General features: G+C 41.0%; 1 protein-coding gene across 1 annotated transcript in view; it reads left to right on the forward strand.

The window, feature by feature from the left end:
* Positions 1–17,488, forward strand: part of jade2 (jade family PHD finger 2) — a 202,614-nt gene that overhangs the window by 116,741 nt on the left and 68,385 nt on the right. Inside the window, exons 7-9 of the mRNA XM_044369919.1 lie at positions 2,363–2,530; positions 6,635–6,751; positions 16,949–17,449. Of these exons, the coding sequence (XP_044225854.1) occupies positions 2,363–2,530; positions 6,635–6,751; positions 16,949–17,449 (786 nt within the window). The remainder of the gene's footprint in view (positions 1–2,362; positions 2,531–6,634; positions 6,752–16,948; positions 17,450–17,488) is intronic.

Consider the following 17,488-nt stretch of genomic DNA (forward strand, 5'->3'; position numbering starts at 1 on the left):
AGGCTGCAACTAACATTTTTTTCCATTATTGATTAATCTGTTAGTTACTTTCTTGATTAATCAATTAGTCATTTGGTCTATAAAATGCCCCAAAATTGTGAAAAAAATCAGTTTCCCAAAGCTGAAGGTGATGTCCTCAAATGTCTTTGTCCCAACCAACAGTCCATAACCCAAAGATATTCAGTTTATAGTAAATAAACCAGAAAATATTCACATTTCAGAAGCTGGAATCAGAGAATTTGGACATTTGTTTCTTCAAAACGATTAATCGATCATCAAAATAGTTGGCGATTTGTTTTCTGTTGATTGACTGATAGATGAATTGACTGATCGTTGCAGCTCTACAAAAGAGATAACAAGAACTTAACACATCAGCACCGTACGTCTTCTGTTACTATTCAGACTGTGCACTTTCATTGACGATAAACACAGTTTTGTGTACAATCAAAGTTTCTCACCAAAGCATATCGTCCGTATTCTCGGGTTCTAGAAACATAGATGGGCCGACGCATTTGCTACCTCATGAAACATTTCCATTAATTGAAGCCTTTTGCGTCAATATTCTGAAACGTACAGTGTTTAAACCACCTTTGCTGCTCTCTTCGGTCGGCAGCAACGCGTATGACGTCACCTCCGCCTGTGTCTGGTGCTCGTATTTGCGTCCTCACTTCTCCCCCGGTGTTTTCCCAGTTTTTGTTAAGTCGAACATGGCGGTGTCATGGAAACAAAATGTAACAGGCAGTGAAAGAAACTGCTGCTCCAGGGGAGTATTAAGTAATATTATTGCTTTTAGAAAGTACTGTAAACATCCAGCACTGTCTGTTGCTTCTGTAGTGAGGCGTGTGTCCCTAACCTTCAGCAGGAGGAAAAAAAACAGGCCCTGCTTACTGAAGCGTTTTGTTTGATCAATAAAAATCCTTTGATCAATAAAATGCTTTAATTGCTTTTAATGAAGACAGTCTTTTTGATGTCTCATTTCGTTTCCTCCTGTGCTCCTGTCACTCTAACACCATCCTGTTAGTGTGATTTTTTTGATTTTTTTTATCGACTTATAAGTGATTGTGCTGTATTCTTCCGGATTGCATATTGAGGTCTGTTTTTTTTATGTAGCAGCGGTGGCTCCTGAAGTTATGGCGGGGAAATCTCTGGGGGGTTTTTGCAGGGGAATTTCATTTTGGTTTCAAGTATAAAAAAAAAAAAAAAGTGACTCTTTATAAATTAGATTTGATTAGTCTCACACTCAAGTAAGGACATTGGAAGAAAGAAGAGGCTTTAAGAATGACTATCTCTGTTTCTTCACCCCCCACGGTACTGTAGAGAATTAATTTATCTGACAATAAAATCATTCTCCGTTACAGACATTGGGGGCTGAATTTTATCAAATGTTAGCGTGCAATTAGGTTGGCATAAAAAAAAAAAAAAAAAAAAACAACTTTCAAGACACCTCCGTGTGTTAGCGGAAGGGGAAATGGGTGGAGTGCAGATAATAAAATAACCTGCAGTGTTTTTAAAGCAACAACAAATGGCATTTAGAAAATGTCTTGCTTCCGTAAGTCGATTCCGGTTGGAACAAAAGTTTTGGGTGGGACAATAAAATCATGAGGGACTGTTTAGGGTGTTTTTTGTGTGTGTTTTGTCTGTGTTATTGGAGCAAAACCATTGAAAAAGCTGTAAGATGAGGCAAAGGAAGAAATGATAAATGTTTTGTCGTGTGTCATTTTGAAATTTGTGAATTTGCTAATTTCATCTGACAGGAGAAATAAGCAGCAGATTGGAATCATTTTTTCAGCTTTCTTTTTTAGAAGTGGCAACCGCTAAAAGTACGCTCTTTCCAAAAATGAAAGTAATGGGACTCTGACATAAAAACAAGATGACTGGGTGGCCTTGTGGCGTAGCTGATTAAAGTCATGTCTGAGTTCAAATCCAGCCTGTTATAAATCATCAGTCGTTCTCTCCTCCGAGTCTGCCCTCTTCTCTTACTATTGTACTGAGAAATGTATCTCAAAATCATGAATAAATTGAAACTAATTACACTTCCATGTATTTTTACAGTCCCAAAAAGTATGAGAATTGATTTGAAAATTTCATTTTTAGACCATACCAATGGTTTTGCATGTTTTAGCAGACTTTATGTATACATTAGGCAGAAATCTTCTCATCTATTTCTACTCTTGGCAAGAAAGCAAATGAGTTTATTGTCCTAAATACTGCTTTAAATCAGGAAGTTAATCAGTTAAAAAGCCTTTTCACATCATCACCTCCTCATAACCTCTCTCTCTCTCTCTCTCTCTCTCTCTCTCTCTCTCTCTCTCTCTCTCTCTCTCTCTCTTCTTCTTCTCTTCTTTCTTTCTCTCCGTCGCAGGCATGTTATGGCATCCTGAAGGTACCCCAGGGGAACTGGCTGTGTCGGACCTGCGCTCTGGGCGTCCAGCCCAAATGTCTGCTCTGCCCCAAAAGAGGTGGAGCCCTCAAGCCCACCCGCAGTGGAACCAAGTGGGTCCACGTCAGCTGTGCCTTATGGATCCCTGAGGTGAGATTCATGGGAAGATATGGGGGGTCGAGATGGTCAAAAGGTCCAAATACGGTCTGATGCAGATTTTTTTTTTTTTAGCAATCTTGAAACTTCAGTCAGTACGTTAATCATCAATTTGTGATACATTCAAGGGTTTTCATGCACAATCAACTCCTATACTGGTTGCACATCAGTAGGTTCAAAGTGTCTCTGGGTGTTTGTGTTTATGATCCCAGTCACACACCACACACAGATACATAAATGTGTATCCCTGTCTCCTCTTTTACCTGTGAGGGATGAATATTGGTGCAAAGTGGCTCTGGAAAGTGAGAGGCTGTTGTTTACATTTGCATGAGTGCATACAGCTGTTGTTATTATTGTAATTAGTGCAAAATCCATCTATCCTGCATTAGCTTAGTGGTCAATGGAGTCAGCGACTACACAAACACGAAGAGGCAAAAAAAAAAAAAAACTTTGGTCCACTGTGTGTGTGGTGAATGTTTGTAAAAGATGAATGTAAATAAGTGGCTTTTGGACATGGTGTCTACACCAAGAAAGAGATGCAAAATCTGTTTTGACTGAACTTTACTTTTCTTATCCTCCTCCCATATGAGACCGCATCCATCTCAAGAAACACTTGGCTGCACACCCTTTCAAGGACAGTGATTTTCTTTTCCACCATTTTCAAACGACAGAGACATGCTGCTCACGAAACCTTTCCTTAAATCTATTTAAAGACAAAGAGACAAAGACAATCTCTCCCTTTTAAGGAAAGCGCAGAAATAAAGTAGTAGCACGGCTCACTGTAATGGAAGATTTGACAACGAGAGCTGTTTTGTCTGTGGTCGCTCAATTAGGCAAACATTCTGAATGCAAAAATACATACAAATAAATTGCGTTATGCTCTCTGCATGCATAATGGGATTCATGCACTGTGTCTTTATGTGTCAATGAGAAACATTTGTTATGTCGAGTTTATCTTCTTACAACACTCACTTGCTGATATGTGCATTGAAAGAGTAATGTGTTTGCTGTAATCATCCCTCCTCTTCATACTGGACAAACTCCACAGCGCTCAATTTGTGCAGAAATGCAAAATAATACGAGGCGTCAGCAGTCTGAACTTGACAAATCAAATAAATATCTTCATGCTGGCAGTCGTGTGCAGGTTTATTGCTCTTGTTTTGTCCCAGCAACAAGATGCATACAATGCTGCAACTCATCAAGGAACATAGAAACAGAAAGATGGGATTTCAAACCGCAAATGTTGGGAAATGCCAACTTGATTTAAAAAAGACTGGTCAAGCCTCACATGAAAATACATTCTTGCAAAGAACGACGGGAATTTAGAATTTTTGTCCCTGAGTTTTTATAGTGTAGTCGCTCCGCAAAGCAGGTATCACTTCACAATCAATAGAGAGAGAGGAGGAATGACTGCAGCTTTCAGCATTCATATGTCAAGTGAGTGCATTTGAAAAAGAAATCTGAAACAATAGGGTTTTACGGGAAATGTGGCCTTAATTTTAAGAAACACTTGCACCTTCCAGTTTTTTTTTTTTCCCTTCTGTGGTTTCTTTGTTTACAGTAAACGCTTAAAATACTTCTTGTAGCTTCTTCAGTCTAGACCTCACTCTTAACAGTCTGCAGATAATGTGGATTGTTTCATGAGGAATCTGTTTGTCGAGCGTGCAGCCGAGCAGCCGCTCGTTTTGACTTGATGTGTCTTGATGATACCTTTTTGGAAATACGGCTCTTCTCTGAAAGCTCCAAATGGGCGTAAAGCAGCCGCTCATTTCAGAGGTTCGGGGGGGGACGGATGTTGCTTCACGCCTTGCGCACATCTTTAAACGTTAAGACAGTCAGTCATGTGTCTTCAGCCTATTCAGCAACACACGCCACCAGCAGATTTCCCAGTAATGGAGTGGCTTTTGGCACCTCAAACCTTTTACTTCTAATTGCCTTCTGTCACCCTTGATTGGGCTAATTGTTTTCATTGCTCGGTTCGCTTTTGTTTTCTCTTCCTACCGTGGAGGAGGAAAAAAAAAGATAATTTGCATGTCGGTGCTATATGTGCGTTTGTGCACATGTCCTCAGTTGTGTGTGCTTTCATGAGCTAAAGAGGTGTTAATACAAGACGTGCACACAAATTACCGCAATCTGACAGGACACACACATCACAACGTTGGCTAGTAGTAGATTTTTTACAGAATGATAGTAGTGGAAATTTCCAGAAAAAAGACGCTTGGTGTGTGAGAGTGTAATTTATAGAAAGTGCCGGATTGTGTGTGTTTGTTTGTGTGCGTGAACAAACCACCCAGCCTTCAAACGATACAGCCCCCCTGCAGCGCTGTGTGTGTGTATAGCTGCCCTCAGCCTTCTACCCCAAGAGAGAGGTCTCTTTTTAAATGGCTTTTCATAACACACACACACACACACACACACACACACACACACACGCACACACAAAGATGTGGGGCCCCTCTTTTAAAATGCCTTTTCATTTAACACTGTGATTTTCTCCCATTTCCACTCAAGTGATTTCAAATGTCGTCAGTTTTTCATCTACCAGCTTTGAAATGTGAAGTAATTGGGGCTAAAATATCGAGAAATGAGCACATTAATCACATACACACACATAGACGGAAATCTTCCATGTATGTGTCTCACAATCCAACAGAAGAGGAGAAAGTGGAGGAGTTGTATAAAGTGTAACCTCCCTGAGTGTGTGTGTGTGTGTATATATCTCTGCGTGTGTGTGCCTGTATATGTGTTGTGTGTGGGCATCGGGGTTAAGGGCAACCAATCAATTAACTATAGCATTTAAAAGCTGGAGATCCTTTTGTTATGGATCAGTTCTTACATCAGTTGTATAAAAGAAGCAAACATTGACGACGCCTGCTGTGGCATCATTGTCTGAATTGCACTTTCTATTGACGTCCTCATCGGAGTGAAAATTGACCCTTACTCCGATTGAGTGGTTGTACAAAAAAAAAACATCGATAAAAACGGGAAAAAAAAGAAAAAAAAAACAAGGACGTGGGCTCATTCTGTAGATGAGCAGATGAGAAGAGAAAAAGAAAATCAGATAGAAGGACGAGTGGACGAAGAGAAGGAGGACTGTGACCTGCGGAAATCAGTCGTCGGCTTGTTAATGCGAGCGTGAAGGACGAGAAAGAGAAGGCCGTTCCTGCAAATATGAGAATAAGTGAATGTGAAAGAGGTGGAATGGTTTTTGGAAAGAAACAGGCAGCGGAGGAAGGAAGGAAGGAATGGCAATTTAGTGATGAGTGCTCTCCACTCTATTCTGCATGGCTGGTTGGCACAGGTCAATGACTTTTTGGTTGTATGTGGTGTAGCGCGGTTCGGGGGCCAAAGCCGTTCTGAATAGGCCGCTCAGAGAAAGCGAGTCACACTGGGGCTTTAAAATAATGTTTTTCCAAAGAGCATAAAAGTGGATGATTTGGTTTAAAGTTTGATTTTTTTTTTTCTTTTTAAATCAAATATGGACTAAGGTTAATCCAGAATTTGGAGTAAAATAATAATACTGTATGGGTGAAGCTTGACCTCAAGCTAGTAATCAACAAATAACTATAATAATGAATTAACTGTGCTTTTTGGCAGCATAACATTTATTGATTGGTCTAAAAATAGTGAAAATACCCATCACAGGCTTCTCAGAACCCAGGGTTCAGCATCAGTTTTGATATAAAACAGAGAAAAGAAGCAAACCGACACATTTGAGAAGCTGGAACCAGCATATGTTTGGCATTTTTGCTTAATAAACAAGTTGAAGGATTCATTCGTTCTCAAAATTTTCTATCGATGGACTAATCAGTTCATTAACTAATCATTTCAGCACTAAAAAGTATTAAACTTTGACGCTAATTGTCACAATTTTCATCATAATGACTTATCTCAGGCTATCAGTGTTCAGAGTTCACTGCATTGTACCAATAAAAAGGTGAATACATGGTGTTTAGGGGTTTAGTCTTCACTTCTTTTGAATTTCAAAGATCTCATTTGGAAAAGACAAATGAAAAAACAGCATTAATTGTTTATCATAAACAGTGCTTTGTATCAGATATACACAATGTATCTTTACCTGTTATGTGTTCCCTGCAGGTGAGTATAGGCTGTCCAGAGAAGATGGAGCCCATTACCAAGGTGTCCCACATCCCCGCCAGCCGATGGGCTCTGTCCTGCAGCCTGTGTCGAGAACACACAGGAACCTGCATACAGGTATGTCAGATACACTCTTCTCACCGCGTTGCCTTACAAAAGACAGTGAAGTGACCCCGGTGTTGTAAAATTAAGAAAAAAAATGAGACACTTCAAACCTCCAGTCAAGTTCTGTTATGAATTAAAGCAAGCATTTTCTCATAAAAGTACTTTATTTTGCAAGTAAAAATTTCCCAACAAACTGCCAAGAATTAAAAGGCATCTATCAGTAATACAAATATTCATCAGTCCAACATAAATTGAGCTCAACATAAGAAGTCTTTAGGGCATCATTCACTTAAAAGAATGTCCATGAGTCCAATGTAGATTCAGTCCAACATAAACAGTGCAAAAAAAGATTTAAAGGAATGTATAAGTAATTGAAATGTTGAACAGTTCAAAAGAGCACTGAATCAGCACTGATCTCAATATTGAACTTTTCTCAATACTAAAGGGACAGCAAGAGTTCAGTCAGTATTACAGTGGAGAAATATACGCTTTATGCTCTGCAGTCAGGTTTGCTCTTTTCTTAGCGATGATGTTCCCTGCAGCTGAGAAGAGGCGTTGAGGTGGGGTTGATGTTGCATGGACAGTCAAGTATGAGTTTGCCAGAAAGGCCAAGTTGGGAAACCTTGCTTCATTTTCCTTCTACCATTTGAGAAGGTTACAGTACAGTACCTCATTCCTCACCATTTCACTGTTAGTATCATCATTTTGAACATGTTCATTGTCTTCCTCACTGTTGCCGTGCTCATCTGAATCTGAGCCAAGCAAAGTGTCCAGCAGAGACACTGGCCCACTCTCTGAAACTGGTGGTTTGGCACTTGCTGAGTCATCCTGTTCCACACTGGGTGCTTTTCATTAGGCTAATTTATGCTTCCTCGTGTCCTCTCTCCTCCCGTGATTTGGGGATCGTTCCCCCTCCACCGTCATCGAGGATCTTCCAATCTCTTAAATGCACCTTGAGGAGACGAAGAGAGAGAGGAGGCTCCTGGAGGAGCTTAGAGCGAGGAACCACAGGTGTATCCTACGCGGAAGTTGACGGGAACACCCCTTTGATCGAATGTCTGTGATTGGTCAGCTGATCTGACAGGGCAGTAAACAGTCGAGCTGTTGTTGTAATACAGCAGATCAGGAAAACTACCCGTGGAATGGGAATGACAGCACCAACAGCTGCTTTTCATATTTATTCATAAAATAAAAATGACTGAATCGTGAATCAATCACAAAACTCTTGTAACTTTATTTTTTCTTCATAAGCCAAAAAGCTTCTTTTCTTATTTTCCGTTTCAAGTACATCTCAGCTCCTTCAGGAAAATATGACGCTGCACAGCTGCGTGTCTCCTATAAAAGAAAACAACATCAGACATTCACAAACTAAATAAGCTATATTTTATTTAAATATATTCTGCAGGCTACAGCTGTTTTTAGTGCTCCTTTTTGTCAGTTCTGTTCTTTCAGTAATTAACGGGTTTAAATCGTCTATTTGTGTTTTAGCCAGACGCTGTTATAGATCTATAACCAAATAATAAAAAATTGGAGCAGTTATCAGGTGTTTTCCTTCTTAATTGATACGTAGAAATTATTAAGTAACCATTAATTAAAGTGTTAAATAATTGTACATGAATTTTAAGTTTAAACGAGTATAAACTGTTACCTAATAATTTCTACATAATGATAGCTGACTTATATTTGACATTTAAGGTGATGTGCATCATGAGTAGTTGCCGTCCCCTCAAAATGACATTGGATTGCGCGAGGACGTCCTGTTTGATGAATTATATCCCTCTATCCTCACATCTCTTCCTCGCATCTCTCTCCGAGATCCTCTGCATCATCACTGAGGAGCCAAGACGCGAGGAAGAGAAACAAGGAGACATGTTAGCATAATGAAAATCACCCTCTGTGATGTTGCTGTGTTTCCTTTCTCTCCCTTCTTTTTGCTTGCAGTGCAAGAGCTTGACTTGCACTTTCAGGCTCTTCTCTGAACTTTAGCTAGCGAAATCTTGTGTCAAGGGCGGCCGCAATAATGCATACGTTTTACGCTTATCATCTCCCATCTTGAAGTCATCTCCTGTGCTGCAGCAGCCTGGAAGGCCCTGACAGGCATGGTCTCAAATGATGTTCTCTGTGTGGACTTTTGGAGGCCCTTCACCAGTGGAGATAGAGCAGAAACAGTGACATAAGCCTCTCGACTCAGGAAGACAGTGGCGCACTCAAACGGCTTTCGGATTTGTTCCAGTTCTTCAAGTAGGCTCCAATGATCGCTTTTCAGATCCAAGAAGTGCTTCCCTGGATGTGTGACTTCAGGGTCTGAAAGGGTCATGTCAATGGGCCACTGCTGTTCCAGCAGGCGGCTGATCATGTAGAATGAACTGTTCCATCTTACTGATACGTCTTGTATTAGTTTATTCTCAGGCGTACCCATTTGTTGCTGCTTTGCTTTCAGCTTGGTGCTGGCTATCGAACTCTTCTTGAATCTTCTTGAAATGTTCCACAAGGCATCTTGCCTTGCTGATCAGGGCATTTTCAGAGCATTGTTGACAACTTAATGTAGTTTATGGCCAGCGCACCTGAGAGAAGTAACCCCATGCCTCTCTTCCACCATCCTTAGAGCAACATCAGCAGCATTGTCATGTACAACAACCATTACTTTAGTCATGGATATACCTAATTTCTCAGCTTTTTCCACCCAAGCAGCAATATTTTCAGCTGTATGTCACTCTTCAAGTGGCATTGTGGTCAAGCTATATGAAGTCAGCTCTCAATCCTCATTAATAAAGTGGCAGATGATGCCTAAGTATGCCTCAGTAGCAACACTTGTCCATACATCTGTGATGAGAGTGATTTGACCTCTTTGAGCGAAGCTTTCACTTTCTCAAGAGTCTCCTCATATTTCCTCTCCATCAGCTTAGTGAAGTGGGCCCTGGAGGGAAGTGTGCACCCTGGGTTAAATGTGTTGTGACCATCACACGGAAGCCCTGACCCTCCACAATAGAAAGGGGTCTCATATCCTCGACAATCCTCATATCCTTGAAAATTGATAATGCTATCCGAGAGTCCAGCAAACGTGTGGGGCGTGCATACAGTGACATCCTTTTTATGGAAAAAGTCTTGCACACATGAAATCTATGAATGAAGGAACCAATTCAAACTTTAACTTTTACCTAATGATACTATTCATCACAAAAGTTAAGACTAATGCAGTGTAGGCCTAATTAGGGAAGGTGTTATTTACTATATACTGCCATTAATTACAGTAGATAGTGTTGAGTATGATTTATTTCAATGGCTAGTGCCAGTTGTAATCAGGAATGCACTTGTATTATTCATCTGAAAAAGGTTCCTTACACTGACTTACTGCGTAACATTAATGGAAATCTACATTGTTAAGTTTATATGTCTATATGCTCAAAAACAAACTGCTCATGACTTGCAAATGTGCTGGAAAGTGGTGTTGCCATACGAGCCATTAGCATCTGCTTTAGGGAGTCTTTGTTGAGTTCTTGTCTGGAACACAACAGATAAGGACGCAACAACGACTCCCAGGCACTGACTACCAACCAACAATCACACAAAACTCACTGTAATCGTCCAAATACTTACGCTGCTGTCTCATCGTTTTGAGGTCGGAGAGCTGCAAGACGTTTTCTTTTGAGATGCTCGTACACAGTGGTTGTGCTGCTGTGGTAGGCAGTTTGCAGAGCATGTCTCTTTTTAAAGACATCCTACACTTCTGACAATCGAATTTGGGCTTTCTGGGATAAAGTCACATATTCAGCGTGCCCAGGAGCACGAGCTACCATAATTGAACTGGATGAATTGGATGAACGTAAACAGTACAATGCATTGACACGTTCTCCTTCTTCTTCTTCTTCTTCTTCTGCTTCTTCTTCTTATCGTTTTTTTTAGTGGCGGTTGACATCCGAAATAATGCATTACTGCCATCTATTGGATTTAAACTAAAATCTCCACTGACTAAATAAAATAATAATAACACCTTGCCACCCATTTCCCACTCTGCTATAACTTCTCTATTTTTCACCTTCCTAAAAGCTTCTCTCAACAGCTGCTGCACACCTTCTCCAGAAACTCCCACAACACCCATAAATCTCCTTACTGCATCTACAATTATGTCAATTTTCTTTCTACTCCAGCAGTACAGTTAATTACCGCTGCCAAAAAGGTCAAAAACTTCACCTGATCCTTACAAAAGAAAACTCAGCATGCTTCCTGACTGATTTGTCCTTGGCTTCTTGTCTCACATCATAATATTTCTTACCTACTTCCTCATGCTTAAGTCTCCCCTTAGATCTCACAGTCTTCTTCACAATCATCCCCCCCACATTTATCACATGTGGCATAGTCACTCCTACATACAAACAAACTGTGACCAAACTTTCAACAATTCTTACAATGCAATGGTTTGGGAACATACAGCCTCACTGGGTACAACACATTGTCCAAGAACACTCTGTCAGGCAAGTACTCCAAATCAAAGTGAAGCATAACAGATTTAGTCTCATACTTTTCATTAACTACTACGTCAAACCTCTTCATTCTATAGCTGTCTGTCAACCCTTTACACTCTTTAAATCTTGCATCCATTCTGCGTGAGACTCCATCAATGACACCTTTTCTTAGAGCTTTCATGCTAATCGGAAAAAATGCCACTGGGTACATATCCATCCCAGCATCCAACGCCAAGATTTTCAAGGCTTTTTCCATCTGTATCACTCAACACCTATCAAGTCGGATCATTTTATGTCTATCAGTTTAACTTCGCCCACTTCATCTGTAATCCATCTTGCCACAGTATGCTTTTCTGACAAAGCTCCACATCCAGAACCATCTTTCAAACCCTGCATCTTCATTCCAACCATGTAGCTTTCTATTCACTCTCGCTATGACTCAATGAAACAACTTTTTCTTTCTCTTCTCTGAGGCTGTCCTGCTTCTAAATTCAAAATTCTCAACTTCTCTCTCCATTTTCCCCTGCCAACCCTGTAATCGCCGTCTCTCCCAATCATGTGTCCTGCCTGGTAGACCATTATCGACGCATTCCACGCAAATCGACAAATTTACGTGATCGACATAATCAATTGCATCAACGCATCGTTCCAGCCATAGCCAAAACCATAACTGAGCACTAATAAAACACATGTAGTCGCCTTCTCTTAACCACTGCTTAAACAATAATCTTAACTTAGGGTGCTTGTGCTCGTTAGCTTTGCCTTTTATCGTTTTAATATGAATTGTCCAAATGTTGATATTGTCACTAATTTCATTGGTGGAAGAGGAAAGTAATCATCTTATGGTTGTTTTCTGTTGAAAGTTTTACTTGTGTGTGAAATTCAATATTGTCACAACAGAATATAGAACCTGCCCGTCAGTACAAACAAATAGATGGGATGTACATTCTGAAATAAAACATTACAGGCACATCCACACAAAATCGAAAACCTGCAGTATAAACACACAGCAAAGCATGTGTACAACTGTTTTAACATATAAACTCAGCACACACACACACACACACACACACACACACACACACACACACAAAATGTCAACCACACAGATTATAATAGTTCTTAACCCCCTGCTGGGTGCGGGTGGATCAGTTTGAACCCGGCGCCTCTTTAACATGCCGCTGAGTCCGCAAACAAAACCCCCGCTGACACGCTAACACTAACCCACTTTACAGCTATTAGCCTGCACACCATTCAGTGTTAAAGGCGCCCTCAAGGTGAACTGGATTCCTAAAGACCCACGCTCCATCTGTGTATGCATGCATGCTGTGTATATACATGTGTGCTGGATGTGTATAAGTGTGTGTACATGTAAGAGTGTCCACATGCTTGTTTGTGTAGCGCCGTTTGCTGTCACAGTATTGATGCTGTAGATTAACAGTGAGTCCTTGAACCAGAATCACTCCCGGGGAGAAAGTATCTCTCTCCTGTTTCCGTAGCTGGAGGCAGCCGGCTGTACAAACACACTCAGTGATCAGCTGCCACCTCACACAGAAGGAGGAGATGTAGAACCACACGGCACCACCAGCAGCAGCAGGAGTCCTGTTTAGGCCTTAATGTACAGTAGAGGAGAGTATATATATATCTTACCACTAATGTCTGTGTTTTTTAATGTACAGAAGGTCGGACAGTTCAGACCTTTCATCTCTTCTCTCTAGACCACATTCTCAAAGATACTTCAAATCTGTGGTCATTTAATGTTTTCATAATGATAGTCGACCGTCTCAGAGTGTCCAGGCCTAAATGCTGTATTAATTGGCAAGTTCCTCAAGTGTAATGAGACTCTTAACTAGTATGTTATTAATGGAAGGTACATTGGAAAGGTCAGCCAGTCGAGCTTGTACTGTATTTGTTAAAGTTCGTAGAGAGTCAGTCTGTGCTATAACAGTCTTCAGTAACAGGGTAACGTGCTCAGCTAATTAAGAAAGTACTTCTGCTTCATGGTTAGTTTGTCTTCTTCACAGATTTCAGAGGAACATGGCAGCCCTATAGATTTAAATAACTTGCAGCTGTGCCATAAGAACAGCAGGTGAATATGTAAGAAACAATACTGAAGCTAAAACAGCTTTTTGACTTGTTATAGCAGAAAAAGCACAGGTGTTAGTAATAGCATTAATGAGGGCCCCGTTCTATTGAGGTGTTCCAGTAAACCATGACGGCATGCGCAATACCAGGACCGTGAAACTGAAGCCACTTAATGGGATTCAGCCATTTTTAATTTTATTATTTACACACCCATGATAGTTAATGATTTGGTTTCGCTGACTAAGGTGCACTGTTAGTGTACACTATGTAGGACACCACATGAAAGGCTAAATTTGAGGAATATCAAACGCTTTGAAAATGAATAAATAAAATATCACGCCCAAAATCATCAATATTCTTCAGGTGTCAGGCTCTCTCTCCATCCGAGGATCAAGACCTCACATCTTCAGGAAACCCTTGGGAGGGATATGGATACTGATATACTGTATCTGTGCTGTTGAGTCTTAAAAGTTTATGACGAATGTCTCACCCCAAAACACGCCACCTTGAGTTCTTAAATTCTACCAAACAGGACATTTTGAATAATCAAATATTCCTTGAAATTGCTGCTGTCCTTGTAAGAGTTTGTCAAGTGGCCACCATTCATTATCTAGTAGTGATGAACAGATGCTTGTGGGAAGTAATGATCATTGGTGTTGTGTTTGTTTTTGAGAATAAAACTGTTTGGACTGAGGCGCTCTTGTGCTTAACATACTACACTTTAAAAGTATGTTAAACACTTTACCAATCTGTTGAAAATAATTAACAAAACATTGTAAGTTAGCAGTGTTAAGTGTGTTTGAGAACTAATAGAAATCAAGAATAGGAATCGGGAAGGACTCAATATAGCATAACATAAATATATAAATAAGGACACAATAATTTGACAATGGCTGAACTGGAAACAAAAAGAAAACTGGAGCAGGGAGTAAAGTCTGTAGATGAGCTACATCAGAAAACTGTAGGATGATATATAGAATTTGATTAAATCAAAGGTGGAAAATGACTCCTCTGTCAAACACACGTTATTATCCACCAACACCTTAAAGTACTCAGAGTCAGCGTGGGCACTGATAAAACATTCTTAATGAATCCCTGCCAGAACGGAGCAGGTGCACTTGAAAAGGCCAGATGAGTATTTTTTTTTTTTTTGCGATGACTCGGCTTGTACCAAACAACACATCTAGAGGACTCCACGCTGTGCTCAACCTTTTGCATTTTGACACCAAATAAGTGAGAGCAGCTGCAGAGGGCTCGCTTTGGCATTTGGGGAAGTCGGTAATAAAATGGGTCTACAGAATGGACCTTTAACTGTAACTCCATTTTTTAACTATAGCGGTGTCTCACACAGGACAGATATGTCATTATTGCATCACGCTTTCTGCTCCTCCACTTATTCAGTCAGATTTAGTGGCTTGAAGACAATTTTTCTCCTTGAAATATATCTTAAAACACAAGAGTCGACAACAACAAGCTTAACAGTGAATTGTACATTTATTGTGATGCTGTGAACAACAACTGCAATGCAATGTTAATGGACTGATGTAGACCTACAGACATAATTCAGTTCAGTTCTGGTTCAGGACTACTTTGTCCTTTTATCGACGCTTGACCAAAGATTTTTCTCTCACGATTGTCAACTTTGGTCTCGGACAGCTCAAAATCTCACAGTGTAAAGAGGTCTTTATAGTACTTCAAGTGGTATCCAGCTGTGCAGACAGATTTAGTTTTTGTCCAGGTGTTTTGATGGCCGTCTGACATTTCTGCCTCCTCCCCGCTATAATGGAGGTGAATGGATTTTTGTTCGTAGTGCTGAAAGCATTGAAAAATCACATTTCAATGATTTAACAGCAGCATCTCTTCAGAAACAGTGTCCCCATTGCTCTGAATAATCTGCAGAAGGGTTCCCAACCTTTTTCACATTGTGGACCTTTTTTTAATTGACAATTTCATTACGTAACTAAGCCAACTAGGGTGAGGCTGTCAGTACTCACACTAGAAAATAAGGGTTAGGAATGATGTCTCCCTATTCATCCTCCACACCAGACAAATTTCACCACTGAAAGCAGACCTCTGATCTACAGAACACGCTGAAACAACTTTTCATGGGGACTATTTTTTCAGTAGTAGTGATTCACTGAAAAAAAAAAATTCACAGCAATGTATGATATAAATAAGAATAGAGAGCTGGATAAAAGCATCAGCGTAACCTCCTGCTTTTATTATTTTTAGGTGTAACATCAGCTAAAAGCTTCAAATTTTCAATGCAAGATTTGCCTCTCGTGGGATTTATTTGTAAGAATACAGTAAGCGTCACTGTTACCCAAGGAGCATCTGTATATTTTGCTTTAAGGAATGAATATTTTTGAAGTTGCCGAAAACAGTTGAGCTAAGGAATGAAGAGAGAGAGAGAGAGGGAGATAAATAGAGAGATAGAGATAGAGAGGAAAGGTTGTGCGTGAAAACATCAGAAGTTGTTTACCACACGGTGGAGTTGACGGGATCAGTCAGGTTTTTGTCACCATGCTCATAAACAACACAGCGAAGAGAGTCACCGTGAACCCTTCTGCTTAATGCTGAACTCCTCCCGAAACATACAAGCACCGACCTGCACACACACACATGTTTACAAATGTACACACACACCCAGTGACAGCAACACATAGCCACAAGGGCTCAACCACACAAAATCACACCACGCCTGGAGGGACTCTGTAGGAGGCTGCCTCTTAATATGACCTGTAATGGATAGCACTGAGAAACACACACACACACACACACACACACACACACACACACACACACACACACACACACACACACACACACACACACACACACACACATCCCATGTTACCAAAATGTCAGCAGAAATGGGGGAACCCTGTTTGTTGTGACTTAGCTTGTCTTTCTGCTTTGCTGCACTTGTATTGAAGCCTTGATAACACAAGAAATGGACCGAAAATGACACTTTGAGACAAATAGTTGTGACAAAGTGTCTGAGAAATTGAGGACAATTTTATGTGTGTGTGTGTGTGTGTGTGTGTGTGTGTGTGTGTGTGTGTGTGTGTGTGTGTGTGAGTGTGTGAGACAGACAGAGAGAGAGAGAAAGAAAGAGTTAAGTGGTTCCAAGCTAATAACAAAACTGTTTTCCATCAAACACTTCACTCTGCTTGTCTTTTTAATAGAGCCAAAGACTGAATTAACAGTCAAATAGGATTTCCCTTTCCCCCGTTTCACCCTCCATTCTTACTGTTTTCTCTCCTGTAATTCATGTGCTATATCTCCCCACTTCCTTCTCATCCCTCATCCTCTCTCTCTCCTTTACCCCTGTCCTCGTTTCTTTTTTGCATCCTCGTGCTTACCAAGTTGTCACTCTCATATTCCCTCTCTTATTCTGTCTCTGCCCTTAACCGTAAAGCCCCTGAGCTTTACAGCAGCTTTACAGTCTGTACAGCAATACAACATCCTCTGTCCTTAGACCCTCGATTAAAATTAGGAAAACTCACCCCGTGTATGGGAAAAAATGGAAGAAACCTCAGGAAGAGCAATGAGCCATGCAACCTCCATCTCTATGGAGACCTTGCAGGACAGACTACACATGCACATAGGGGAGACTCACACCACACCATTCACTCTTCTTCTTCTCTTACCCTCCTAGTGCTCCATGCCCTCCTGTATCGTGGCCTTCCATGTGACTTGCGCCTTCGACCACAGCCTGGAGATGAGGACCATCCTGGCCGAGAACGACGAGGTACGCTTCAAGTCCTTCTGTCTGGAGCACAGCTGCACCGCCAGCAACAGTAGTGCAACCACCAACAACACCTCCAGTTTAACCAGTGCAAGCAATGGTAACCACACCACTACTTCCACCACGAACGGAGCACACAGCACAGCCAGACCTGACTGGGCCGCTACCGGTGTCAGTTCTGAGCTCCGGCCAGACCAGCAGCATCAGCCAAACGGCTGCAGTGACCCAGAGCAGAGGTCGGTGGTACCGTATCCGATTTCAGTGTCGGCATCAGAGCGAGCTGAGCGGGACCAGCTGGAGCGAGAGAAGGTGAGCCAGAGGAAACAGAAGCTCCAGGAGCTGGAGGATGAGTTTTACCGACTGGTGGACCCGAGAGAGGTGGCTGAAAAAATGGCACTGCCCACCACCCAGGTATGTTAAACCACAGAATTGAAACTCCACAATTTGTCA

Source organism: Thunnus albacares, chromosome 13 (assembly GCF_914725855.1).
Source record: "Thunnus albacares chromosome 13, fThuAlb1.1, whole genome shotgun sequence".
Classification (NCBI taxonomy): domain Eukaryota; kingdom Metazoa; phylum Chordata; class Actinopteri; order Scombriformes; family Scombridae; genus Thunnus; species Thunnus albacares.